This window comes from Erythrolamprus reginae, chromosome 4 (assembly GCF_031021105.1).
Source record: "Erythrolamprus reginae isolate rEryReg1 chromosome 4, rEryReg1.hap1, whole genome shotgun sequence".
NCBI classification, from domain to species: domain Eukaryota; kingdom Metazoa; phylum Chordata; class Lepidosauria; order Squamata; family Dipsadidae; genus Erythrolamprus; species Erythrolamprus reginae.
The window spans coordinates 8,395,027-8,422,764 of NC_091953.1; the positions used below are offsets into that span (position 1 = coordinate 8,395,027).

The 27,738-nt window shown below is 42.1% G+C and overlaps 1 protein-coding gene across 2 annotated transcripts; it reads left to right on the plus strand.

Annotated features, from left to right (window-relative positions):
• The first annotated feature begins 9,742 nt into the window (after positions 1-9,742).
• On the plus strand, positions 9,743-26,473 carry EED (embryonic ectoderm development). Of its 2 annotated transcripts, XM_070751637.1 has the most exons (8): positions 9,743-9,994; positions 13,254-13,406; positions 16,739-16,831; positions 17,910-17,975; positions 22,117-22,242; positions 23,013-23,094; positions 26,013-26,104; positions 26,336-26,473. In XM_070751637.1, the coding sequence occupies exons 1-8, from the start codon at positions 9,824-9,826 to the stop codon at positions 26,471-26,473; spliced, it is 921 nt and encodes a 306-aa protein (XP_070607738.1). In that variant the 5' UTR covers positions 9,743-9,823. The 2 variants fall into 2 exon arrangements, with proteins under 2 accessions (XP_070607738.1, XP_070607739.1); XM_070751638.1 differs by lacking the exons at positions 23,013-23,094; positions 26,013-26,104; positions 26,336-26,473 and adding an exon at positions 22,830-22,878 and having other exon boundaries at positions 9,758-9,994.
• The last annotated feature ends 1,265 nt before the right edge of the window (positions 26,474-27,738 follow it).

Below are 27,738 nucleotides of genomic sequence, written 5' to 3' on the forward strand. Positions count from 1 at the left end.
CTTAAGGAGTTTACGAAAGGCAGGGAGGGTGGGGGCAATCCTAATCTCCGGGGGGAGCTGGTTCCAGAGGGTCGGGGCCCCCATAGAGAAGGCTCTTTCCCTGGGTCCCGCCAGACGACATTGTTTAGTCGACGGGACCCGGAGAAGGCCGACTCTGTGGGACCTAACCGGTCGCTGGGATTTGTGCGGCAGGAGGCGGTCCCGAAGATATTCTGGTCCGGTGCCATGAAGGGCTTTATAGGTCATAACCAACACTTTGAATTGTGACCGGAAACTGATCGGCAGCCAATGCAGACTGCGGAGTGTTGGAGTGATATGGGCATACTTAGAGAAGCCCATAATTGCTCTTGCAGCTGCATTCTGCACGATCTGAAGTTTCCGAACACTTTTCAAAGGTAGCCCCATGTAGAGAGCGTTACAGTAGTCGAGCCTCGAGGTGATGAGGGCATGAGTGACTGTGAGCAATGACTCCCGGTCCAAGTAGGGCCGCAACTGGCGTACCAGGCGAAACTGGGCAAATTCAAATCACATTGAATGAACGAACGAACGAACGAACGAACGAACGAAATATTCAGAGGAAGAAAACCAAATTGAGATAACACCCAGAATTCAACCAGTTTGGTTTAGCGGTGAAGGAATCAGACTAGAAAAAGGGAGACTGTGAGTTCTAGTCCCACCAGATGGGGGTTGCTCCAGGTCTCCTGCAGGCGCAGGCGTGCATCCCATGGGCTACCTTTGAAGAGTGTTTGGAAACTTCAGATCGTGCAGAATGCAGCTGCGAGAGCAATCATGGGCTTTTCTAAGTATGCCCATGTTACTCTAACACTCCGCATTCTGCATTGGTTGCCGATCAGTTTCCGGTCACAATTCAAAGTGTTGGTTATGACCTATAAAGCCCTTCATGGCATCGGACCAGAATATCTCCGGGACTGCCTTCTGCCGCACGAATCCCAGCGGCCGGTTAGGTCCTACAGAGTTGGTCTTCTCCAGGTCCCATCGACTAAACAATGTCGTCTGGCGGGACCCAGGGGAAGAGCCTTCTCTGTGGCGGCTCCGACCCTCTGGAATCAACTCCCCCCAGAGATTATGACTGCCCCCACCCTCCTTGCCTTTCGTAAACTCCTTAAAACCCTGTCGTCAGGCTTGAGGGAACTGAGACACCCCCCCCCTTGCCTATGTAGTTTTGTGCATGATATGACTGTTTGTATGTGCATTTTATATATTGGGTTTTTTCTTTTTAGACTTTTTAATGTAAAAACTGTTATTTTAGATTTTAAATTATTAGATTTGTTACCATGTATTGTTTTTATCATTGTTGTGAGCCGCCCCGAGTCTAGGGAGAGGGGCGGCATACAAATCTAAATAATAATAATAATAATAATAATAATAATAATAATAATAATAATAATAATAATAATAATAATTTGTACACTTTGTTTGTTCTGTTCCTGTAGCTCATTTGTCGATGGCTGCCCAGGAACAAAACAAACAAAGCTTACAAATTATTATTATTATTATTATTATTATTATTATTATTATTATTATTGACGATCCAAAGTGCAGACTCTGTAAAAAAACAGATGAAACAATCGATCACATACTCAGCTGCTGCAAAAAGATCGCACAAACTGACTACAAGCATAGACATGATGCTGTGGCACAGATGATCCACTGGAACTTGTGCCAGAACTACCATTTCCCAGTGGCAAAGAAATGGTGGGATCATAAGCCCGAAAAAGTGGTTGAAAATGAGCAAGCAAAACTACTGTGGGACTTCCGACTGACCGAATTCTGAAGCATAACACACCAGACATTGTGATCGTGGAGAAAAAGAAAGTATGGATCATCGACATCGCAATCCCAGGAGACAGCAGAATTGAGGAGAAGCAGCTAGAGAAATTAGTGAAATATGAAGATATAAAAATCGAGCTGCAATGACTCTGGCATAAGCCAGTGAAAGTGGTCCCAGTGGTACTTGGCACGCTGGGCGCAGTGCCAAAGGATCTCAGTGGACATTTGAAAACCATTGGAATTGACAAAATCTCCATCGGTCAATTGCAAAAGGCCGCTTTACTGGGATCGGCAAACATAATTCATAGAAACATAGAAACATAGAAGTCTGACGGCAGAAAAAGACCTCATGGTCCATCTAGTCTGCCCTTATACTATTTTCTGTATTTTATCTTAGGATGGATATATGTTTATCCCAGGCATGTTTAAATTCAGTTACTGTGGATTTATCTACCACGTCTGCTGGAAGTTTGTTCCAAGGATCTACTACTCTTTCAGTAAAATAATATTTTCTCATGTTGCTTTTGATCTTTCCCCCAACTAACTTCAGATTGTGTCCCCTTGTTCTTGTGTTCACTTTCCTATTAAAAACACTTCCCTCCTGAACCTTATTTAACCCTTTAATATATTTAAATGTTTCGATCATGTCCCCCCTTTTCCTTCTGTCCTCCAGACCAGTGGTCCCCAACGTTTTTTCCACCAGGGACCAGTTTCAGCAAGACAATTTTTCTATGGCCCAGTGGGGGCGGAAAGGGGCGTGGTTGGGGCGGGATTAAGCATGGGGGTGCTGGTCCTCCCCGCCCCTCTTTCCCGCCATCGTCCTGTGGCCGGCAGAACCTGCCTCCCAAGCCCTCTTGCCCAGCGGGAGCTAAGCGCTGGAGAGAGGGGGTCAGGCTGGCCCTCCTGCCTCCCCCCAGCCAAAAACGCAAAAGCGCCCCGCAGCAGAAGCCAAAAGAGGCTTGAGCCTCTCGGTCCTTCCCGCCCCTCTGTCCCATCCATCGTCCTGTGGACGGCAGAACCTGCCTCCCGAGGCCTCTTGCCCGGCGGGAGGCGAAGCGCTGGAGGGAGGGGGTGGCGGCATGAGGGCCGGCAGCTGCTGACTCCACGGACCGGTGCAACATGCCCCGCGGCCCGGTACTGGTCCGCGGCCCGGTGGTTGGGGACCCCTGCTCCAGACTATACAAATTGAGTTCATTAAGTCTTTCCTGATACGTTTTATGCTTAAGACCTTCCACCATTCTTGTAGCCCGTCTTTGGACCCGTTCAATTTTGTCAATATCTTTTTGTAGGTGAGGTCTCCAGAACTGAACACAGTATTCCAAATGTGGTCTCACCAGCATTCTATATAGCGGGATCATAATCTCCCTCTTCCTGCTTCTTATACGTCTAGCTATGCAGCCAAGCATCCTACTTGCTTTCCCTACCGCCTGACTGCACTGTTCACCCATTTTGAGACTGTCAGAAATCATTACCCCTAAATCCTTTTCTTTTGAAGTATTTGCTAACACAGAACTGCCAATACAATACTCAGACTGAGGATTCCTTTTCCCCAAGTGCATTATTTTACATTTGGAAACATTAAACTGCAGTTTCCATTGCTTTGACCATTTATCTAGTAAAGCTAAATCATTTACCATATTACAGACCCCTCCAGGAATATCAACCGTATTGCACACTTTAGAGTCATCGGCAAATAGGCAAACTTTCCCTACCAAACCTTCCCCTATGTCACTCACAAACATATTAAAAAGAATAGGACCCAGAACAGACCCTTGTGCTACATCACGCAGTCCTAGGTGCTTGGGAAGCGCCCGACTGGTGATGAAATACGAAATCCAGCATGGTGATCTCGTTTGCTGTGTTGCACTGACATAATAATAATAATAATAATAATAATAATAATAATAATAATAATTTTGCATCTGCGCATATGCATAAAGCAAAAAAAATGGTGGTGTGCACAGGAGTGGCACTGGAGCGGCCACGCGCAAATTGCGTAATCTGGCAGCCGCTAGCAGTGCACAGTGCCCTACCGCACCAGTAGCAACCTACTACTGATGGAAATCTTGTTTTGATTTTCATGAATGTCATGGAAGATAAGATTCCCAAAAGGCGTTGCAGACCCCCAACGAAGAAGATTTCAGAAGAAAGGTAGCAGTTTACAAATTGCTGAGGAACAGCTGGGCAATTAATGTGTCTTTTTTTATGAATCACATCCGAAGGAGATCAAGACCTTAAATTACTATGTTAGGGCTTGCCTTCTTTACAAAGAGGCCTCTCCAAAAATATTTTCTGGCGAAACCAGAAGCTTTAGTATTTATATCCTGTTTTAATTGAGCCTTAGGTTGGGCCTTGCAGGAAAAAAAAGGAAGTACTGTATAGCATTAAGTATGACTTTAAAACAGAACAAAACAGATGGTTCCAAAATTACTCCTAAAATGACAAATTCTAACTAAGGAATATACTCTTTTTGACTGGTGCAAGTATACAGGTTCTCAATGGAAACCAGCTGCTGGTAATTTACCTCTCAAATGTCAACCGGTTGATAATTGCGCTGGTGATTTTTATTTTTGTTGACCTCTTGTTATAGGCCAAATTATTTATTTATTTATTTATTTTGTCCAATACACAATGAGGGTTTTAGTGGGTATATATCTATATACACATAGTAAAATACACGAAGAAGGTTATAGAGGAGATACTCATAGTAAAATATATCTAAGAAATAATAGAAGATATAGGAATAGAACATATTAATGAAAGAATAGAAGAAGAGATATGGGAATAGAAGAAAGGTATAGGAGATATAAATGAAAATAAGAAGCATCCAAACTTGAGAATCGCAAGACTGGCATCAGTCCTATCGGGTAAACCACACAGGAAACATAACTTAGATAAGCTAATTCTATTTTATTGCAAGGCTGCATTAGCAGAATCTTTTAAATCTGAAGGTGCAAATTTCCTGCTGTTACTTTTAACCTAATCAGGTTAGGTTAGGGAGGGTGTTTCCTACATTTCTTCCTCTGACTGTTAATCCATTTGGGACTCCTCCTCTCTTATCTGATCATTTCCTAGGCAGCTTCTCTTCCCCTTCTCCCACAAGGCCATTTAGACATTCCATTATTTGTTTGTTTGTTTGTTTGTTTGTTTGTTTGTTATGTATGTTTGTTTGTTATGTATGTATGTATGTATGTATGTATGTATGTATGTATGTATGTATGCATGTGTCAAACAATTATAGGATGTTAATTTGTATAAATAAAACATTAGAAATTATAAAAAGTAATAATTAAAAGACAATAGAATTGGACAGGGATGGAAGACACAGTGGTGCGCTTATGCACGCCCCTCACATACCTCTTAGAATGGGGGAGAGGTCTCTCTCTCTCTTGCTATCTCTCTCTCTTTCTTTCTCTCTCTCTCTTACTATCTCTCTTTCTCTCTCTCTCTCTTGCTATCTCCCTCTCTCTCTCTTACTATCTCTCTTTATCTCTCCCTCTCTTGCTATCTCTCTCTCTCTCTCTTACTATCTCTCTCTCTTTCTTTCCCTCTCTTGCTACCTCTCTCTCTCTCTCTTACTATCTCTCTTTCACTCTCTCTCTTACTATCTCTCTTTCTCTCTCTCTCTTGCTATCTCCCTCTCTTTCTCTCTCTCTTTCTCTCTTGCTATCTCTCTCTCTTTCTCTCTCTGTCTCTTGCTATCTCCCTCTCTCTTTATCTCTCTTTCTTACTATCTCTCTCTCTCTTGCTATCTCTCTCTCTCCCCCTCTTGCTATATCTCTTTATCTCTCCCTCACTTTCTCTCTCTCTCCCTCTCTCTTTCTCTCTTGCTATCTCTCTCTCTCTCTCTCTTGCGTATGTATGTATGTATGTATGTATGTATGTATGTATGTATGTATGTATGTATGTATTTAGGCATGTGAACCAAAAAAAGTTCGCTGACACTGGGTTACGTTTTATCAGAACTCTCCACTATGCCACGCAGGTTGGCCCTGCGTAGCATAACTCCTAGCTTTGTTTAGCTGGCAAACACCTTTGCCATGACAGTTCAGTGATCCATGAAGTGGGTAAGCTGTGTTTTGCTATTTCAGGAAGAAAAGACAGAACACCTGCCCAATTTGCTTGGAGATATACATGCATTGGCCCTGTTAATTGCTGAGCAAATTGTGGAGTGTCCAATTGAATTTTGTGGCTCGCCCCCGAGGTTTTATTATAACCAAATTATTTCCAACAATGTCAATGCAGGAAGACCAGCATTGCCGGTTCTGTGCCAAGGTCTAAACAAGACATGCCTAAGCTTCCCTAACATTGTTGTGAGTATAAACAATGCCTTGTCAGGTTCTGCTGCAAGCTATAGCCCAGAGCAAAGAGAAACGCATCCTTATTGAGATATTTTTATCTATACTGATAGTAAAGATCTTAAAAGCTGTAGAGTAATCAGGTCAACAGATAAGTTGACACCGTTTACGACATTTGAACTTAATTTATTCTGTGACCAGGTTCATAAGTAGAAAAGTTCGTAAGAAGAAATTTTCCCCATAGGAATCAATGTAAAAGCAGAAATTTAAACAACCAAGAGGAATCAGAATTTTATGTGATTTGAAATAAAGTGTATATAGTATATGGATAAATAAGAAGAAGAATTACAAGTAAAATTTATGTGAGAACTGAAGAAGTATTGCTATGATTTAAATTTTTTTTGTTTTATCTTGTTCATATATGAAGGGTTTTTTTTATATAAGGTTAAACAAAATTTCTTCTTTTCATTTAAATTAATACAGTATGTTGATTTAAGGTATTAATATTGTATTCTTTTTTCTGTATGGAAATTTGATTTCTATGAGAAGAGGGGGAATTGCAACCCCAATTTTATGTTAAATGTGTGTTTGTATGTTAATTTTTATGAAAAATTAATAAAGTTTACTATTTAAAAAAAGGAATCAATGTAAAAGCAAATAATGCGTGCAACCCAATCCCAAAAGTCAGCCTTTTGCCTTGCGCCGCTGGGAACCCCCGCCTCCAGACTTCCATTGCCAGCCGAAGAGCCCGTCCTTGCATTGCTGGGATTTCCCTGAGCCTCCCTTCGCTGGGATTCAAAGCAGCGCCGGCAAAAATGGAGGAAATCCCAACGAGGGGAGCCTCAGGAGAATCCCAGCAATGCAAGAACGGGCTCTTCGGCTGGCAACAGAAGTCTGGAGATGAGGTTTCCCAGTGAGGGGAGCCTCAGGGGAATCCCAGCAATGCAAGAACGGGCGCTTCGGTTGGCAATGGAAGTCCGGAGGCGGGAATTCCTAATGAGGGGAGGTTCAGGGGAATCCCAGCGCTTCGGCTGGCAATGGAAGTCCGGAGGCGGGGCATCCCAGCGGCGGCGGCTTGGGTTCATAAAGTGAAAATAGTTCGGAAGAAGAGGCAAAAAAATCTTAAACACCAGGTTCATATCTCGAAAAGTTCGTTAGTAGAGGTGTTTGTAAGAAGAGGTACCACTGTATAGATATGAACCTACTTTTTCTTTTCTTTCTTTTTCCTCTTCTTTTACCCTCTTTTTTTGTTTCCTCCCCCTCTTCCTTTATCTTTCTTTCCTTATATATATATGTGTGTGTGTATTTTGACTTATAATTGTATATTCAAAATTTATATACATTTGTATTTGTTGTGCTTAGCTCTGGCCCAGCTCCTGCCCCAAGGAATGTGCAGGTGGATGTGGGGAAAACATCCACATGCCGCAGGCCTGTTTTGCTCCCGATGGAATCTGCCGACGAAGTCTCCTCTGACCAAGGAAGCATGAGGGACAGGGAAGAGGGGAGTTTGGCAGACAGCCCAGGAGGAGATCAATCATCTGTATCATCCTTGGATTCTGAACAAGAATTAATGACACATCCACGCATGCGTAGAGACAACAACTGAAGGATTATTACAAGAGAAAATGAAACCACTTGTGGTTGGGTGGGGCTGCTGTAATTAGTGCTACAGATTAAAAAAACAGCGTGCTGGTTTAGTGTTGTGGCAGTTTATCTGATTCATTGTTTCGTCAAGATCGTGGGTTTTGTGCTGTTCAAGATTGTGTGTGGACTCTGTGGACTTTAGAATTGGACTCAATTTCCCAGTTATTGGGTGAGCAATTGGATTGCATTTAACCCGTGCCTTGTGTGTACCAGAAAATCCCTTTGACATTTAAAAAGGGAGCTGTTTCTGTTTTTCTGTTGATAAAAACTTTTGGGTTTTCCTTTTATCGTATGGTGTGTGTCATCCTGGAATAATTATCCTGTAATTACGGGCGGTTGAAACATGCCGGCAGAACATGTATTAATATCTGCACAGTCCTTTTATTTTATGTATCCCCCTATTTGTCTTCAGTAAAGATTATCTTTTCATAAAAGTTTTTTTAAAAAGAGAGATATTTTTTTAAATAGCGAATGCTGAGGATTTTAGGATAGTGGTGACGGAATCAGGGAGCTAATGTGTGGCATCTATGTAAGCCCTTTGGCTAAAACTTGCTGCCCTCAGGTGTAATGGAAGACACCACTGCCACATTTTCAATGCAGGCTAAACAGTTGCTTTCAGTATATAACTTTTTATATAACTTGTCTTTTGCCACAGGCAGGAAACTTCTCAGGTTTTTTCTAAGGGACTGCACACCAAGACAACTAGACACAAGAACAGTTTTCCCCCCGGGGAACACCATCACTCTGCAAAACAAATAAGTTAACTTTAAGTTTATTGGATTTATATGTCGCCCTTTTCCAAGGATTCGGGTCGGCTTTCAACATATATATATATCAAAATCCAGTATACTGTATATTGAAATCCAAAGAAAATATATTTCAAAATCCAAGTAATTAAAATTCCGTCACAACTAAAAAGTAAAAAAATTAAAAAACTAAAAGAATAGCGAATAATTTCCTCAACACTGTCAAACTGTATTTACTAAGTCTGCACTATTACTAGTTTTTTCTCATCATTCCTATCACCATATCATCATATCATCATTCCTTCCACTTATGACTGTAACTTTATACTGTATCCTTAAGATTTTATTAATATTGATTATTTCTTCATTGCTTATTTGACCCCATGACAATTATTAAGTGTTGTACCTCATGATTCTTGACAAATGTGTCTTTTTCTTTTATGTACACTGAGAGCATATGCACCAAGACAAATTCCTTGTGTGTCCAATCACACTTGGCCATAAATAATTCTATTCTATTCTATTCTTGACAAATGTATATTTTCTTTTATGTACACTGAGAGCATATGCACCAAAGACAAATTCCTTGTGTGTCTAATCACACTTGGCCAATAAAGAATTCTATTCTATTCTATTCTATTCTAGACAAATGTATTTTTTCTTTTATGTACACTGAGAGCATATGCACCAAAGGCAAATTCCTTGTGTGTCCAATCACACTTGGCCAATAAAGAATTTATTCTATTAATTTTTGTTAATATTTTATTCTTGTAAGCTGCTCTGAGTCCACTAAGGCAGTGTTTCCCAACCTTGGCAGCTTGAAGATATTTGGACTTCAACTCCCAGAATTCCCCAGCCAGCGCTGGCTGGGGAATTCTGGGAGTTGAAGTCCAGATATCTTCAAGTTGCCAAGGTTGGGAAATACTGTACTGTACTGCATTAAGGGAAGGGTGGCCTCTAAATGTAATAACAAATAAATAACTAAATAAAAACAAACAAACAAATAAGCAAACAAACAAACAAACTCCAGGAGTTAAAGTACACAAGTCTTAATGTTGCTACGGTTGGAGATCCCTGCTCCAAAAACCTAAATGGAGGGGGGAGGAGAAACAAACGAGAACGCAAGTACAGCCGTAATCTGCGCATGCGCACGGCCTGGCCTAGGAGATTTTTCTCGACGGTGCAAGCTTCTTTTTTTTTTCGGGGGGCGGGGGCAAGTTTTGCGACGGCAGAAGAGGCGAAAGGCGTTTGCGCTTTACGGCGGAAAGCCTGCTGTTGGACAGCGCGCTCGGCGGGTCTTCTGCCTCGGCGCGAGTCCTCGTCCGCGCTTTACGACTGGAGAAGATGTCTGAGAGGAGGCGTGGAGCCGGCGGGAGAAATGAGGCACCCGAAGCTGCGGCGGCTGCAGCGGGGACGGCGGCGGGAACGGCGGCGGGAACGGAGATGCCGACCAAGAAGCAGAAGCACAGCAGCGATGAGAACAGCAACCCCGGGGACCTCTCGGGAGACGAAAATGTGAGCATCCCCCCGCCGAGAAGGCAGCTGAGGGGCTTTTCACCTTCCCGGAGAAAGGGACTTCCCGCTTTTATTCTTCCCAGCCTTGTGATGGGATTGTGGGGTTGATAGGGCTGGAAAGAGAAGGTGGAACTCTAATTCCATCATGCCCAGCCTTGTTATGCTGGCTGGGGATAATAGGGCTGGAAAAAGAAGTGGGACTGTAAATCCCATCATTCCCAGCCTTGTTATGCTGGATGGGGATGATAGGGTTGGAAAGAGAAGGTGGGACTCTAATTTCATAATTCCCAGCCTTGTTATGCTGGATGGTGATGATAGGGCTGGAAAGAGAAGTCAGATGTCTAATTCAATCATTCCCAGCCTTGTTATGCTGGCTGGGGATGGATGATAGGGCTGGAAAGAGAAGTGGGAATGTAAATCCCATCATTCCCTGCCTTGTTATGTTGGCTGGGGATGATAGGGTTGGAAATAGAAGGTGGAACTCTAATCCCATCACTCTCAGCCTTGTTATGTTGGCTGGGGATGTAAGGGCTGGGAAGAGAAGTTGTAACTTTAATCCCATCATTCCCAGCTCAAATATAAGTATTCCTCGGTTTACAACAGTTCATTTAATGACTGTTCAGACTTACAAGGGCTCTGACTTATGACCATTTTTCACTGTTACAACCATTGGAGCATCCCTATGGTCATGTGATTAAAAGTCAGATGTTTGGCTTCTGGTGCATATTTATGACGGTTGCAGCCTTTCTGACAAGCAAAGCCAGTGGGGGAGCCAGATTCATTTAACAACCTTTTTACTCATTCAACAACTGAAGCGAGTTCACTTAACAATCGTGGCAGGAAAAACCCTAAAATGGGGCAAAATTCCATTTAAATGTCTCACTTAACATAAATTTTGGGCCCAATTGAAGACGTAAATCAAGGATTACCTGTATCTTGAGTGTGGATGTTAAAGGCAGAGTTGCAGTTCCTATGGTCCTTTGCATGTGTTGATTGGGGATGATGAGCCTCGGTGGCGCAGTGGTTAGAGTGCAGTACTGCAAACTGCTTCGTCTGCTCACCGGCTGCCAGCACTTTGGCAGATCGAATCTCACTAGGCTCAAGGTTGACTCAGCCTTCCATCCTTCCAAGGTCAGTAAAATGTGGACCCAGATTGTTGGGGGCGATATGCTGATTCTGTAAACCGCTTAGAGAGGGCTGTAAAGCACTTTGCAGCGGTATATAAATCTAAATGTTATTGCTGTTGTCTGGAAGCACCAGTTTGAAAAGGGAAAACTGATCCCTCAGATATGTTGAAATATAATCGTCCCTTAAGTTATCACTTGGAGACAGTGGGCATTCCTCATTAATAAATTTAATTTTCATAGATAATAAGCCTATGTCAAAATAAACTTACTGAAATAGAAACTAAACACGTCAGAGGTAAGCTTCTTAATTTGTCTGTATTCTATTTGATGGAATATTCAAGCAAGAGCCATCGTGGGGCTTCCCAGATTCGCACATGTATCTACAACGCTCCGTGACCTACATTGGCTGCCGATCAGTTTCCGGTCACAATTCAAAGTGTTGGTCATGACCTTTAAAGCCCTACATGGCATTGGACCAGAGTGCCTCCGGAACCGCCTGCTACCGCACGAATCCCAGCAGCCGATAAGGTCCCACAGAGTTGGCCTTCTCCGGGTCCCGTCGACTAAACAATGTTGTCTGGCGGGCCCCAGGGAAAGAGCCTTCTCTGTGGCGGCTCCGGCCCTCTGGACTCAACTCCCCCCCCCCCCCCCCGAAATCCATATTGCTCCCACCCTAATGGCTTCCCATAAGGCCACAAAGACCTGGCTTTGCCAGCAGACCAGGGGGCCATAAACTAACAACCATCACTGGCAAATTATATGAATGTTGTTTGTGCATATTGATTGTTTCGTTAGTGTGGGTTTTAATCTGGATTTTATAGTCAGAATTGTATTTTTGACTTCTTTTTAATTTTTCTTGTATTTTTTATATTGTTTGTAAGCCGCCATGAGTCCTTCAGGATTGGGTGGCATAGAAGTCGGAATAAATAAATAGATAGACAGACAGACAGATAGGTAAGCAAGCAAGCAAGCAGATTGTCGGATCATAATTTTTTTATTTTTTCTCCAACACAAAGTTAAAAACTATACATACTGTAGTTTCCAACATAAAATCCAGCTTATTGTCAAACATATACTTTTTTTTTTACTTTGTAATCATTCAGTGGAGGCTCTTATACCTCTTTCTTTCACAAAGTAACTGTAAAAACATATATCTTATATATTCAAAAACCTCTTAAAGTATAGCTTTTCTCTAATATTAAAACATTACAATAACCTTTACATTAATCGTTGGTCATCAAAATATGCAGATTGTCTATGATGACGACCACGTGGGTGGGTGGAGCCTCCCACTGCCTCTACCAGTTTGCCCGAACTGGGGTGAACCGGTAGCAACCCACCACTGCTACTGGGTACATTATTATTTTCAGTTCTTTATTTATAAGTGCCAGTATTATGAAGCTGGATTATAAAAGGCCGAGTATCTAGTGTTTATAGAACACTCTCAGCTAATCTGTTCAGAAAGTTGTGTTTTTCCAATCATTCTGGAAGATTTCTGCATTTCAGACATTGCTGTTGTTGGTTTTGGTTTGGTTTGAAATCCATTTTCTTTTATTTATTTATTTATTTTATTTATTTAATTTATTTATTTATTTGATTGATTGATTGATTGATTGATTGATTGATTGATTGATTGATTTGTATGCCACCCCTCTCCGGAGACTCCGGGCGGCTAACAATAGTGACAAAAAACAGCATGTAACAATCCAATACTAAATAACTAAAGAACCCCTTATTATAAAACCAAACACACATACAAACACCATGCGTAAATTGTAAGGTCTAGGGGGAAGGAATATCTCAGTTCCCCCATGCCTGATAGCAGAGGTGGATTTTAAGAAGCTTACGCAAGGCAAGGAGGGTGGGGGCAATTCTAATCTCTGGGAGGAGTTGGTTCCAAAGGGTCGGGGCCACCACAGAGAAGGCTCTTCTCCTGGGTCCTGCCAAACGACATTGTTTAGTTGACGGGATCCGGAGAAGACCCACTCTGTGGGACCTAACTGGTCGCTGGGATTCGTGCAGCAGAAGGCGGTCCCTGAGATAATCTGGTCCGGTGCCATGAAGGGCTTTATAGGTCATAACCAACACTTTGAATATTGAATTGAATTGTGTTTTGTTTTTTTTGTTTCCAGGACGATGCTGTTAGTATAGAGAGTGGAACTAATACTGAACGCCCTGACACCCCTACGAACACTCCAAATGCTCCAGGAAGGAAAAGTTGGGGGAAAGGAAAATGGAAGTCAAAGAAATGCAAATATTCCTTTAAATGTGTGAACAGCCTCAAGGTATTTGCAGGCTTAAGTATTTCATGGAGTTTGCTCCTGCCAGTTAAATATTGTTTATTTTTTAAATCAAATTTGTATGTTACAACACATTTCAATGGTTATCAAGGTACAAAAACAGAATAACTACAAACATCCTAAGACAGGTAAAAGCTCAAACAGCGTACAGCATCAGATTTCGTCAAAGCTGTTCTGTCGGGCTCTCTAGTAGAATCCTCCCAAAAATTCACAGATACAAATTTCAGACACACACACTTTTGAAAATTCAAAACAATATTCTTTATAATGAAAATTCACTTAAACCAAGCCCTCTTTTGGGATAGCCAAGAGCACTGGTCTCCAAACAAACTGGTAATTTGTACAAGTCCCTTATCAGTTCTGTGATACTTAGCTTGCAGCTGTGAGGCAATTCACAGCCCTTCTTCTTTCACAAAGTGACACATACTTTGCTCTGGTTTAGTTTCAAAGTGGCGGGGGAGGGGGGAATCAGCACACAAAAGGTCAAAGTCAGTAAAGCAGTCACGAAACACAACGATCAGATAATCTTCCACAATGGCCAAACCCACAGGCTGCTCTTTATAGCAGCCTCACTAATGACCACAGTCCCACCCAACCACAGGTGGCCTCATTTTCTTTGATAATAATCTCTCAGTTGTTGCTGCCTATGCATTGCTCTCCACATGCATGGCTGTATCATTAACTCTTGTTCCGAATCCAAGGAGGAGCTAGATAATTGATCTCCTTCTGAGCTGTCTGCCCCACTCTCCTCCTCCCTGTCACTCATGTCTTCTTGGTCAGAGGAGCCTTCATCAGCAGATTCCACCGGGAACAAAACAGGCCTGCAGCATGTGGATGTCTCCCCCACATCCACAGTCCTTGGGGCAGGAGCTGGGCCAGAGCTAACCACAACACAAAGCTCTCTTGAAAAACTACACGTTTATCTTTTTTCTGGATGACAAATAATCTTGGAAACAAATGACTCTTCAACGTAATAGCACTTCAGAGAGTCAATACACCACAAAACAGGGCTTTTATTCCCCCATACCTCCTTAAAATGGATACCGGTCCAACTTGGTAGAAAGCACCTTCTCATGTTGCTAAAATTCAGATTTTTTAAAAAAAATTAGTGTCCTCACAGTGTGTTTTCTTTGTGAGATAAATTTGTTCAAGATACATCCTCCTACTAAACCACATTGGTTACATTTTCAAAAAATCCATCTCTTCATAGTTTTTAAAAAAAAGTAATTTGTTATAAGTTCACATGCACTTCATTGTTATGAGAGATATACCTAGATATAACTGGAACAACAGGAAATTGTATTTTAGCTGTTGACAGGAAATTGAAGGGTTCACTTTCTTTTTGGGGAATGGCTAAGAAAAGCCACTGAACATTATAACTTGGGTTCACTTCATGACATTCTTAGAGAGGACTAGAATGACATCCCTTATTCATGATACAGAAGCTATAGCAATTGTTTTTATTTTGGATAAAAGGTATTCAGAACCAATTCTGGAGTTTTTTCTAGACAGGATAGGATAGAATAGAATAGAATATTTATTGGCCGTGTGATTGGACACACAAGAAATTTGTCTTGGTGCATATGCTCTCAGTGCACATAAAAGAAAAGATACATTTGTCGAGAATCATGGATACAACACTTGATTGTCATAGGGGTCAAATAAGCAATGAAGAAACAATCAATATTAATAAAAATCTTAAGGATCCAAGCAACAAGTTACAGTCATACAGTCCTAAGTGGGAGGAAATGGGTGATAGGAAAGATGATAAAAAATTAGTAATAGCAGTAGTGCAGACTTAGTAAATAGTTTGACAGTGTTGAGGGAATTATTTGTTTAGCAGAGTGATGGCATTCGAGAAAAAAACTGTTCTTGTGTCTAGTTGTCTTGCTGTGCAGTGCTCTGTAGTGTGGTGTGTTTTGAGGGTTGGAGTTGAAACAGTTTATGTCCAGGATGCAGTTGTTGAATTCAGCCTCTATCTCTTCATTTTAGCCTCTTTTAAAAAAATAAATAAATTTCTTCCTGTTCCTTAAATGTTGCCTCAGAGTTTTATACAACATTAAAATACCCTAAAGATTTCCTCATCTTGGGTATTTCAGGAACATAATCTATAGAGTTTGCAATGGCCTTACCACTGTTGTTCTTCAAGATGTTTTTCTTTGTCCCAAGAAAGACTGCTGCCTTGGTATCACCTAGTTGTCTTTCATCCAAATACTGGTAGTCCTTGGTTAATGGCCACATAGAATAGAATGGAATAACAGAGTTGGAAGGGAACTGGGAGGCCTTCTAGTCCAACCCCCCGCTTAGGCAGGAAACCCTATAGCAATGATGGCAAACCCTTTTTGGTTCAGGTGCCCAATGGAGGGGGGGGGGGCGCTTGTGTGTGTGCTCACACCAATAATTCCATGTGCCCCCCATGCTCATGAACATGTAACTCCCCCACCCCCTGCACATGATGGCACACCCATTTTTCACTTTCCCCAGGCCTCAGAGCCTTTCGCCCTCCCCTATCCTTCCGGAGGCGCTACGGAGGCCATAAATGGCCTGTTGCTAACTTCTGAAGTTCTGGTGTCCAGAGGGCCTCCAGGGTGGAGGGAAGGCCGTTTCTGCCCTCCCCAGGCTCATATAAAAGCTCTTTAAAAAATTGGCAAATGGAATGTTTCCAGCCTCCAGAGGGGGGGGGGGGAAGCTCCTAGAAAGGCTCTGAAGTTTGGGGAGAGCAAAAATGGGCTTTCCCCACCCCCTCTGGTAGATGAAAACAGGCTGTTTCCCAACTCCCAGAAGGTCCGAAAATCAGCTGGACCGCAAAAACACCGAAGTCCTCGAAACCCCACTTCCGGACCTCTATGTTTTTGCGATGCTGCGATTTCACTGATGCTCCCTTCACTGGGAAACCCCACCTCCAGACTTCCGTTGCCAGCGAAGCGCCCGTTTTTGCGCTGCTGGATTCCCCTGCTGGGATTCCCCTACAGCATCACAAAAACAGTCCGGAGGTGGGGTTTCCCATGGAGGGGAGCCTCAGGGGAATCCCAGCAGCGCAAAAATGGGTGCTCTGCTGGCAACGGAAGTCTGGAGACGGGGCATCCCAGTGGCGGCGGTGGGTTTGTAAGGTGAAAATAGTTTGTAAGAAGAGGCAAAAAAAATCTTAAACCCCGGGTTTATATCTCGAAAAGTTTGTATGACGAGACGTTTGTAAGACGAGGTTTCACTGTACTTATAAAATAATTTTGTGTAAGCCTATCTATGTCCCTACTGAACTTGTTTTAATGCTGGATGAAATGCGATGGTTCGAACATGTCTTGTGGTTTCCCTTTCAGGAGGATCACAGTCAACCATTATTTGGTGTGCAGTTTAACTGGCACAGCAAGGAAGGTGATCCCTTGGTATTTGCCACTGTTGGAAGCAACCGAGTGAGTAACTTCTTAAAACTACTTTTGGGTGGCCTTCTTTCTAACAGAATAGATTATCTGTAGCTTAGGGAGGAACTTGATTGTTTGCTTGCAGATATTTAATTACTCAAACTAGGTAACATCAGCAGCAAACCCCACACCCACTTACAGTAATATTGGGGGTTTTTGGGGAGGGGGTATAATTTTTTTTAAAAAATTTCCACCTTAAAATAAAACATTATATGAATACAATGTCAGGTGGTAGGGAAAGCAAGTAGGATGCTTGGCTGCATAGCTAGAAGTATAACAAGCAGGAAGAGGGAGATTATCAGGCTTTGGCCTGATTCACCAGGGCTCTTCTTATATAGAGCGCTGGTGAGACCCCATTTGGAATACTGTGTTCAGTTCTGGAGACCTCACCTACAAAAAGATATTGACAAAATTGAACGGGTCCAAAGACGGGCTACAAGAATGGTGGAAGGTCTTAAGCATAAAACGTATCAGGAAAGACTTAATGAACTCAATCTGTATAGTCTGGAGGACAGAAGGAAAAGGGAGGACATTATTATTATTATTATTATTATTATTTATTGGATTTGTAAGCTGCCCCTCCCCGTAGACTCGGGGTGGCTAAATGATAAAAACAGCATGTGACAATCCAATAATAAAACAACTAAAAATCCTTATTATGAAACCAAACATACACACAGACATACCATGCATAACTTGTAATGGCCTAGGGGGAAGGAATATACAAACATACCATACATAAATTGTAGAAGCCTAGGGGGAAAGAATATCTCAACTCCCCCATGCCTGGCGGTATAAATGAATCTTGAGTAGTTTACGAAAGACAGGGAGGGTGGGGGCAGTTCTAATCTCCGGGGGGAGTTGGTTCCAGAGGGCCGGGGCCACCACAGAGAAGGCTCTTCCCCTGGGGCCCGCCAAACGACATTGTTTAGCATCGTGGGCCTATTTAAATTCAGCTGCTTGTGTACTTTTTCTTTCCTTCCTGCTGCTGAGAAAAAGTAACTTTGAAGTTTTCAACTTTGATAAGGAAGGGCTTAGTTTTAACCTGTTGTGCTTTGTTTATCTGCAGGTAACTTTATATGAATGCCATTCCCAAGGAGAAATACGGCTATTGCAATCCTATGTAGATGCTGATGTATCCTTTATTATATATGTTTCTAGAATTGTTTTCAGGGAAGCATCATATTTCTCTTTTTTTTTAACTAGGTCACATCACATAATCTGCTGATTAAAAAAAAAAATTTCTCCGGAAGGGGTGAAATAAAACGATGCTCTGTCCTGTGGGATATTGGATTTTACTGCTTATTAGTCCCAATTGCATAATGAAGTCTGTTTTCTTTCCTCGTTTTGTCCCTTTTTCCCATTTTCCCATGAGACATGGTTTCCTTTGCATATGTTGTGGTTCCAAAGGGGTTGACAGTATCACTGTAGTTTTCTGCTATGGTTTTTTAGGGTGGGTTTTGAGCACATCACACTGTTTACCCCCGGGAGTAAACAGGTCACTCCATTAAGTTCTGTACCAGTAGTAAGGGCTTATAAACACTGAGAAATATGCTATCACTTGTTCTATATTCAAGCCCCTATTTAAGCATTTTGAATGCTTTGCCAAAATGTTTCTTCTTGGAGAAAAGCATCTACCTTTTTAAGAATACAGTGTTCCCTCGATTTTCGTGGGAGATGCGTTCCGAGACCGTCCGCGAAAGTCGAATTTCCGCGAAGTAGAGATGCGGAAGTAAATACACTATTTTTGGCTATCAACAGTATCCCAAGCCTTCCCTTAACACTTTAAACTCCTAAATTTACAATTTTCCATTCCCTTAGCAACCATTTAGATTATTACTCACCATGTTTATTTATTAAATTTTATTAAAAAAATGTTTTTTAAAGGCAGTTGAAAGTTTGGCAATGACATATGACATCATCGGGTGGGAAAAAACGTGGTATAGTGGAAAAAAAACCGTAAAGTATTTTTTAATTAATATTTTTGAAAAACCGTGGTATAATTTTTTGTGTATGATGACTGTATGTATGTTTTTATATATTGGGGTTTCTTGTTTTTTAGACTTTTTAAATGTATTATTGTTATTTTATATTCCAACTATTAGATTTGTTATACAGTAATACCTCATGATACGAACTTAATTGGTGCAAGGAGGAGGTTCGTAAGACGAAAAGTTTGTAAGACGAAACATTGTTTCCCATAGGAAACAATGTAAAGTCAATTAATCCGTGCAACCAAACCCCCCCCCCCCCCCGCAAAAAAACGGCTTTCCGGCTGTTTTAAAAGGTGACAGCTGGCCTGGGGGGCTTCCCAGCACCCCCCCCCCGAACCCGGGTTCGAGGTTCGGGGGGGTGCTGGCAAGCCCCCCAGGCCGGCTGCGACCTTTTAAAACACCCGCGCAGCTTCGCAGCTGTCTCCTGAAGCCGAACGCTAAAGCCGAACTTCCGCGTTCGGCTTCGGGAGACAGCTACGAAGCGGCGCGGGTGTTTTAAAAGGTCGCAGCCGGCCTGGGGGGCTTGCCAGCACAACCCCGAACCCCGAACCCGGGTTCGGGGGGGTGCTGGCAAGCCCCCCAGGCCGGCTGCGACCTTTTAAAAGAGCCGCGCCACTTCGCAGCTGTCTCCTGAAGCCGAACGGCAAAGCCGAACTTCCGCGTTCGGCTTCAGGAGACAGCTGTGAAGCGGCGCGGGTGTTTTAAAAGGTCGCAGCCGGCCTGGGGGGCTTGCCAGGAACCTCCCGAACCGAACCCGGGGTTCAGCCAAATTTTGCCTCTTCTTACGAACTTTGTTCGAGTTACGAACCGGCGTTCGGGAGGCTTCTGGGAAGCCCCGCCGCCCGGCTGTTACCTTTTAAAACAGCCGCACGGCTTCCCAGCTGTCTCTGAACACAGGTTTGTAACTCGAAAAAAGTTCGTAAGAAGAGGCAAAATTTTGCTGAACCCCGGGTTCGTATCACGAGTTGTTCGTAAGACGAGGGGTTCGTATCTTGAGGTACCACTGTATATTGTCTTTATCATTGCTGTAAGCCGCCCCGAGTCTACGGAGAGGGGCGACATAAAAATCTAAATAATAATAATAATAATAATAATAATAATAATAATAATAATAATAATAATAATAATACTGTGCCAGGCATAATTTTGGGAGCTTAAGTCCCTCATGTCAATATCCCCAAGTGGAAAATGCTGGCATAAAGGCTAATATAGTAGATTGGAGTATGTGATGAACCTCTCTGCATTTCGGAGTCCTGAGAATGGAAGCACAGCTATTAGGAGCTACGGTTAAGAACAGGATCAGGACTGGAATTTGGAGAAACGGGTTGAATGACACCCAGGGAACAGTTCAATAGCTGTTTTGCAATTTCTAGCAATCCTTTCACTCATTTTCCAGCCTCTGCTGCCTCCAGATTTTATCCGTTCCCTTGACCTCATATGAACTCCACTTTTAGCTCCCTGGAATAGCCTCCATCTGCTGTCCTTGCATTGAATCAGTAACTATGCAGGGAATTTATGGGAATTGTTCTCCCAAAACATCTGGAGAGAACTAAGCCAGGGAAAGCTGCTGCAGAGCTGTCGGCTGTTAATATTTTAATGGCTGCTGCACATATTGAACACAATCATCCTTTCGTTTGTAACTAATTTTTATGGCAAATGGCAAATCATTTGTGCAAACGACTGAGGGAATAAACTATCATAGAAGATTGACGGCAGAAAAAGACCTAACGGTCCATCTAGTCTGCCCTTATACTATGTCTTGTACTTTATCTTAGGATGGATATATGTTTATCCCAGGCACGTTTCAATTCAGTTACTGTGGATTTACTGACCACGTCTGCTCGAAGTTTGTTCCAAGCATCTACTCTCAGTAAAATAATATTTTCTCACGTTGCTTCTGATCTTTCCCCAATTAACCTCAGATTGTGCCCCCTTGTTCTTGTGTTCACTTTCCTATTGAAAACACTTTCCTCCTGAACCTTTTTTAACCCTTTAACATATTTAAATGTTTCAATCATGTCCCCTCTTTCCCTTCTGTCCTCCAGACTATACAGATTGAGTTCATTAAGTCTTTCCTGATACATTTTATGCTTAAGACCCTTCACTATTCTTGTAGCCTGTCTTTGGACCCGTTCAATTTTGTCAATATCTTTTTGTAAGTGAGGTCTCCAGAACTGAACACAGTATTCCAAATGTGGTCTCACCAGCGCTCTATACAGCGGGATCACAATCTCCTTATTCCTGCTTGTTATACCTCTAGCTATGCAGCCAAGCATTATACTTGCTTTCCCTACCGCCTGACCACACTGTTCACCCATTTTGAGACTGTCAGAAATCACTACCCCTAAACTCTTCTCTTCTGAAGTTTTTGCTAGCACAGAACTGCCAATACAATACTAAGGATTACTTTTGCCCAAGTGCATTATTTTACATTTGGAAACATTGAACTGCAGTTTCCATTGCTTTGACCACTTATCTAGTAAAGCTAAATCATTTGCCATATTACAGACGCCTCCAGGAATATCAACCCTATTGCACACTTTAGAGTCATCGGCAAATAGGCAAACCTTCCCTACCAAACCTTCCCCTATGTCACTCACAAAGATATTAAAAAGAATAGGACCCAGAACAGACCCTTAGGATTCAGAACAGACCACTAGCATACTTTTTAAGCTGCCAGTTTCCCCAAAGGAGTGTCTTAAGTGTTGGTTATGACCTTTAAAGCCTTACATGGCATTGGACCAGATTACCTCCGGAACCGTCTGCTACCGCACGAATCCCAGCAACCGATAAGGTCCCACAGAGTTGGCCTTCTCCGGGTCCTGTTGACTAAACAATGTTGTTTGGCAGGCCCCAGGGGAAGAACCTTCTCTGTGGCGGCCCCGGCCCTCTGGAACCAACTCCCCCCGGAGATTATAACTGCCCCCACCCTCCCTGTCTTTCGTAAACTACTCAAGACTCACTTATACCGCCAGGCATGGGGGAGTTGAGATATTCCTTCCCCCTAGGCCATTACAAGTTATGCATGGTATGTTTGTGTGTATGTTTGGTTTTACAATAAGGGTTTTTAGTTGTTTTTATTATTGGATTGTTACATGTTGTTTTATCATTGTTGTTAGCTGCCCCGAGTCTATGGAGAGGGGCGGCATACAAATCCAATAAATTATTATTATTATTATTATTATTATTATTATTATTATTATTATTATGTGCAGGCATTTTTAAAATCCCTGTCAGTGAAAGTCCTCAGTTGTGTGTATTGTACTTAACTGCATTGTTCAGGCTGATGAAAACTTTTATACTTGTGCGTGGACTTATGACAGCAATACAAGTCATCCTCTTCTGGCAGTGGCTGGGTCCCGAGGCATTATTCGAATAATCAACCCCATTACGATGCAGTGTATAAAGGTAAGGGTCAGAGTTTCAAATAGCGTCCAAAACTAAATCAGAATCCAAGGTAAAGTATACTGCGTAAAAAAAATAAAGGGAACACTTAAACAACACAATATAACTCCAGGTAACTCAAACTTCTGTGAAATCAACCTGTCCACTTAGGAAGCAACACTGATTGACAATCAATTTCACATGATGTCAGTACATTCAACTTTGTACAGAACAAAGTATTCAATGAGAATATTTCATTCATTCAGATCTAGGATGTGTTCTTTGAGTATCCCCTTTATTTTTTTGAGCAGTGTATTTCTCAAAGTTCCAATTTATTAACTGAGAATGGAAGCACAGCTGGTCGAAACCGAATCTGAAATCCTTCTGGTTTCACCATCAATTGAAAGTTCAAGTCCTTGACCCCCCCCCCCAAGAAAAATCCATCACGTTGTCCAGTCTTCATTTACCACGATGGGAGAGTCCACCCATCTCCTTCCATGCAGGTGCAGAATTGCAGAGACAAAGGATGACCTTGGCTTTCTAGAAAGAACTTATTATGGCTATATACATTAACACAACCTCATAAAATCCCCTTTCCCATTTTCCCACAGTAGAAAAATGCCATTGGAACTTCAGAAGCAGGTCATAAGTTTCCCCAGGGATATCTGTCATAACTTGGAATAGTCACAAATCAAGGACTACCTGTACTGGATTAGTTGCATCAGAACTTTGGCACAGGGCAAGGCAGAATGGTGTGTTGCCACAAGGAAACTGATCTCTGAATTCTATTGCAGCATTATGTGGGCCACGGAAATGCAATAAATGAATTGAAATTTCACCCGAGGGATCCAAATCTTCTTTTGTCTGTTAGCAAAGGTAGGAGAATAAATTCCTTTTAACAGTTTTTATGAGTAATATACTGCATTTTTTGTACCAGCAAGAAGAACAAAGATGGCTGTGTAATTAACGAAGCATCATATGAAAAAAGTTATGAAATTTTAATGGTGGATCGAGACTATTAGAAAAACAGCATACTATCCATTGTTTTATAAAGTGTTGTTAAGAGGGGGATTTACTATTAGCTAGATAGAACTTGAGAAAACGGAAATATCCAGTTGTAACAAAACATTGGTTAAGAATTTCCAAGAACAGTATGACTTCGAAATTAGTTTAATCTAATAAAAGATTCTGTTGCAAGATTATTGGGCACCCTAGTGTTCAAAAATGCAATTGACTCCCAGGTTCATTATACTAAAAGCATGAAATGAAGGAATTTTTTCTCATTTGACATAGATATGTCCCACTTCTACTTTGTTCTGGTTTAATACCCCTTTGTATCAGCGGTACAAAAACCAGCAACATTTAAAGATAATTTGAAATCTATCAGTTTGCAAAGAAGGTGGATTTCCTGATCACAAGACAGAAGAAAAAAGTTATCCTTTAATGTTTATCATTTTGTTCCCTACTGGGAGCTATGATCAGACTATGCTTTATTGCACAAACTGTTCAGATATATATATATGCAGAATAACGCAGGAGAACTAGATAAGATATCAGAATCTATTGTGGCAATTTAATGAATCAGATAAACGACGAAGACACGTTTGTATAAAACAGTAGTTTACTCTTCAGTGAAAAATAGCTTCAGTCTTCTATATACAGGAACTTTACATCAGCTATATTCAGCTTACTTACAAGTGGATAGTCAACCAATCCAGGTTACAAGTAGATACAAAACCAGTCCAGGTTTCTAGTAGGCACCAAACCAATCCAGGTTTCTTCGTATAACTGTCTCAGTTCGACTCAATATCTAACTCATGCTCAAACTGCTCCAGCCAGCCAACTAATAACTAATAAAGTGTTGGTTATGACCTACAAAGCCCTTCATGGCACTGGACCAGATTATCTCAGGGACCGCCTTCTGCTGCACGAATCCCAGCGACCAGTTAGGTCCCACAGAGTGGGCCTTCTCCGGGTCCCGTCAACTAAACAATGTCGGTTGGCGGGCCCCAGGGGAAGAGCCTTCTCTGTGGCGGCCCCGGCCCTTTGGAACCAACTCCCCCCAGAGATTAGAATTTCCCCCACCCTCCTCGCCTTTCGTAAACTTCTTAAAACCCACCTCTGCCGTCAGGCATGGGGGAACTGAGATACTCTTTCCCCCTAGGCCTTACAATTTACGCATGGTATGTCTATATGTATGTTTGGTTTTTATAATAAGGTTTTTTTTAGTTATTTTAGTATTGGATTGGATTGTTACATGCTGTTTTTATCATTGTTGTTAGCTGCCCCGAGTCTGCGGAGAGGGGCAGCATACAAATCCAATAAATAATAATAATAATAATAATAATAACAATAACCACTATCAACAAATGATCACAAGGTATGGTGAGGTTGATCTGCATCTTATAATGCTCTGGCCCAATCACATTGCAGTTCACACACAATGACTCAGCATTAGCATGTTTATATTCTACCTTTTACCTTATATGGTCCTACAATGAAATATCACCCAGGATTGCTAAGTGCTGAGTCTGGCAGTGGTGGGGCCTGGAGGTATTAGAGGCGTTCATTGGTGCATCTTTGGGGATGGCCATGAATTTATTGATTTTTTTAAAAAAACCACTTGCATGCCACATATTTCTGCAATGCTACTCCAAATGTTCTTTATTTACATGTTTTTAGGAAGCAAGGACACCGCTGAGGGATGCTGGGATATGTATCCAGCAATATCAGGAAATCTGTCAGTTGCTGTCCTTTAGGCTAGGCCCAGACAGTGATCGGCTCCTACGGGAACGGTCAGGAACGCAGTCCTGGTAGCAAAATTTGGAGCTCCACTCCAGACCACCAAATTTGCACTGAAAGATGTTGAAACAAAATGCATAAGCCACGCCCACAGTGTGGTAGTAAAACTTTTGATAGCCCGTCACTGGGCCCGGACTATAGCCTTGACTCTTGTGTGGTTACAGCAAATGATACATTCCCCCCCCCCCCCAAAGTAAAACTTGGAATTATTGAAGAGCTTGCTTTATTTCAGAGAGGCATGCTTTCTTTTTGTACCTGCATTGAAGATTTATACCACTGAAGATTTTTTTTTTCTTTAGAAGTAAGCTATGGTTATTAAATAAAGCGGAAGAGAACTCCCACCCCCGGACTCTGTTGGATGGAAGCTCTTTGGCAGCCTAGATCAGTGATGGTGAACTTTCCCCCCCTCTTGTGCTGAAAGCATGAGCGCATATGTGCCCACACACAATTCAATGCTCACACGTGCACCCTTACCATTTCTGCGCATGACACTCATGCTGCGCTGTCCCCTGTGAATGTGCACAAGGCCTCCCTCCCCTGCTGCCCCATTCTCGACTTCCGGTGGGGCTGGTAGGCCTGTTTTTCACCCTCCCCAGGCTCCAAAGACCCGAAACCTCCCTCTCCACCTGCCCAGAGACCCTCCAGAGGCTGAAAATGCCCTCCCAGAGCCCCTGCGCGAGGCGAAAATCAGCTGGCCCATGCGCGCAGGCACGCTGGAGCTGAGCTAGGGCAACAGCTAACTTGCCAGCAGATGTGGCTCGGCGTGCCACCTGTGGCACATGTACCATAGGTTCGCCATCACGGGCCTAGATGCTTGAAATCTCATGTGAGATCTGGGCCTATTTCTTTTAATTAAGCGTTTATATCTCTCTGGCATCTCTAACTTACCTTTGATGTAGTTCACTATAATGTGTATTTATAAATGAGGAGCATGTTAATGGTGAGTTGCGTATGGATTACACAATCTAATCTGGTTTATTGGATTTTACTAGATCACGCACTCCGACTGTGGAACATTCAGACCGACACTTTGGTTGCGATATTTGGAGGGGTCGAAGGGCACCGTGATGAAGTTTTAAGTGCGGTAAGTCTAATACTGTTACACGGTTTGAGAAGCTCTTTGGAAATCATCTTGACTTCGATTTTTTGTACTGAAATGAAACTTTATAAACTTTAGAAAACTTTAAACAATTACGAACACTTCGTGATAAGGTTTATGTGGACACGAGATTGTTTCCTGGGGCGTTATTTTGCTCTGATTTGAATGTTGTATGCCAAATGTAAAACCTGTGACTTTGTGTGTTTTTGCATACAGGATTATGACCTGCTTGGTGAGAAGATAATGTCCTGTGGCATGGACCACTCTCTAAAGCTCTGGCGAATCAATTCAAAGAGAATGATAAATGCCATCAAGGAATCCTATGAGTACAATCCCAATAAAACAAATAGGTAAAAAACACTCTTGATCCTAATGTTATACTTCCCTTTTGAGTCTCAAAAGTCTCCTTATGAAATCATGTATCTTCCGATCTAAAACTGGTAAATGCATGGAGTTAGAAACGGGTTAATCTCAGAACTGGGAAGCCCGGGCCTAGATTAGGACTAGGGACACCCAGGTTCTCATTTATTGTCAGTCACAAAGGTACATTGGTTGGAAATTTATTTATTTATTTATTGGATTTGTATGCCGCCCCTCTCCGCAGACTCGGGGCGGCTAACAACAGCAATTAAATAGCATATAATAATAATCCAATACTAAAACAGTTAAAAACCCTTATTATAAAACCAAACATACATACAGACATACCATGCATAAAATTGTAAAGGCCTAGGGAGAAAGAGTATCTCAATTCCTCCATGCCTGGCAGCAGAGGTGGGTTTTAAGCATCTTACGAAAGGCAAGGAGGGTGGGGGCAATTCTAATCTCTGGGGGGAGTTGGTTCCAGGGGGCCGGGGCCGCCACAGAGAAGGCTCTTCCCCTGGGTCCCGCCAAACGACATTGTTTAGTTGATGGGATCCGGAGAAGACCCACTCTGTGGGACCTAACTGGTCGCTGAGATTCGTGCAGCAGAAGGCAGTCCCTGAGATAATCTGGTCTGGTGCCATGAAGGGCTTTAAAGGTCATAACCAACACTTTGAATTGTGACCAGAAACTGATCGGCAACCAATGCAGACTGCGGAGTGTAACATGGGCATAAAATGGACCAATCACTGCCTCTATTTTTTACAAGGTTGCTTTTTTGGTGGGGAGGAAAACTCTGGATTTATGCTACTATACTACATAGGATTCTGACCTTTGCTGTTTGTATATCATTTTATTTGGTTATATAAGACATGCTTTCTAGAGTTTTATAAAAATGCCCTTACTGAAACTGTAAAGCTTTATAAATCAATATCAGTATTAAAAACCAATAATGTGTTAATCAATTCCTTAGCTCACGTGTGAAAGACACTGTATTCCATAATAAATATACACATATCCTGCTGTTGCCTTTGGGGGCAAGCAGTGTTATGCCGACAGAAAAGGAGTAACAAGAAGTGAAAAAAAATGAGAAAGAAAAGAAAAAAAGACAATAGACTAATGGTATTTCTCAATACCATTCATTATGGGTCTCCAAGTTTTGTTGTCATTTCCAAATATCCTTATTTCTACCATGTACTTTACATTACCTTTTGTGTTTTAAAGTCCTTATCTCTTCTTGAGGATTACTTAAGTAC

Coding starts and splice junctions, on each gene's coding strand:
- EED (XM_070751637.1), top strand. CDS start 9,824: ATGTCTGAGAGGAGGCGTGGAGCCGGCGGGAGAAATGAGGCACCCGAA. Junction 16,832..17,909: donor CCACTGTTGGAAGCAACCGA/GTGAGTAACTTC, acceptor GTTTATCTGCAG/GTAACTTTATATGAATGCCA. Junction 22,243..23,012: donor TTACGATGCAGTGTATAAAG/GTAAGGGTCAGA, acceptor ATTCTATTGCAG/CATTATGTGGGCCACGGAAA.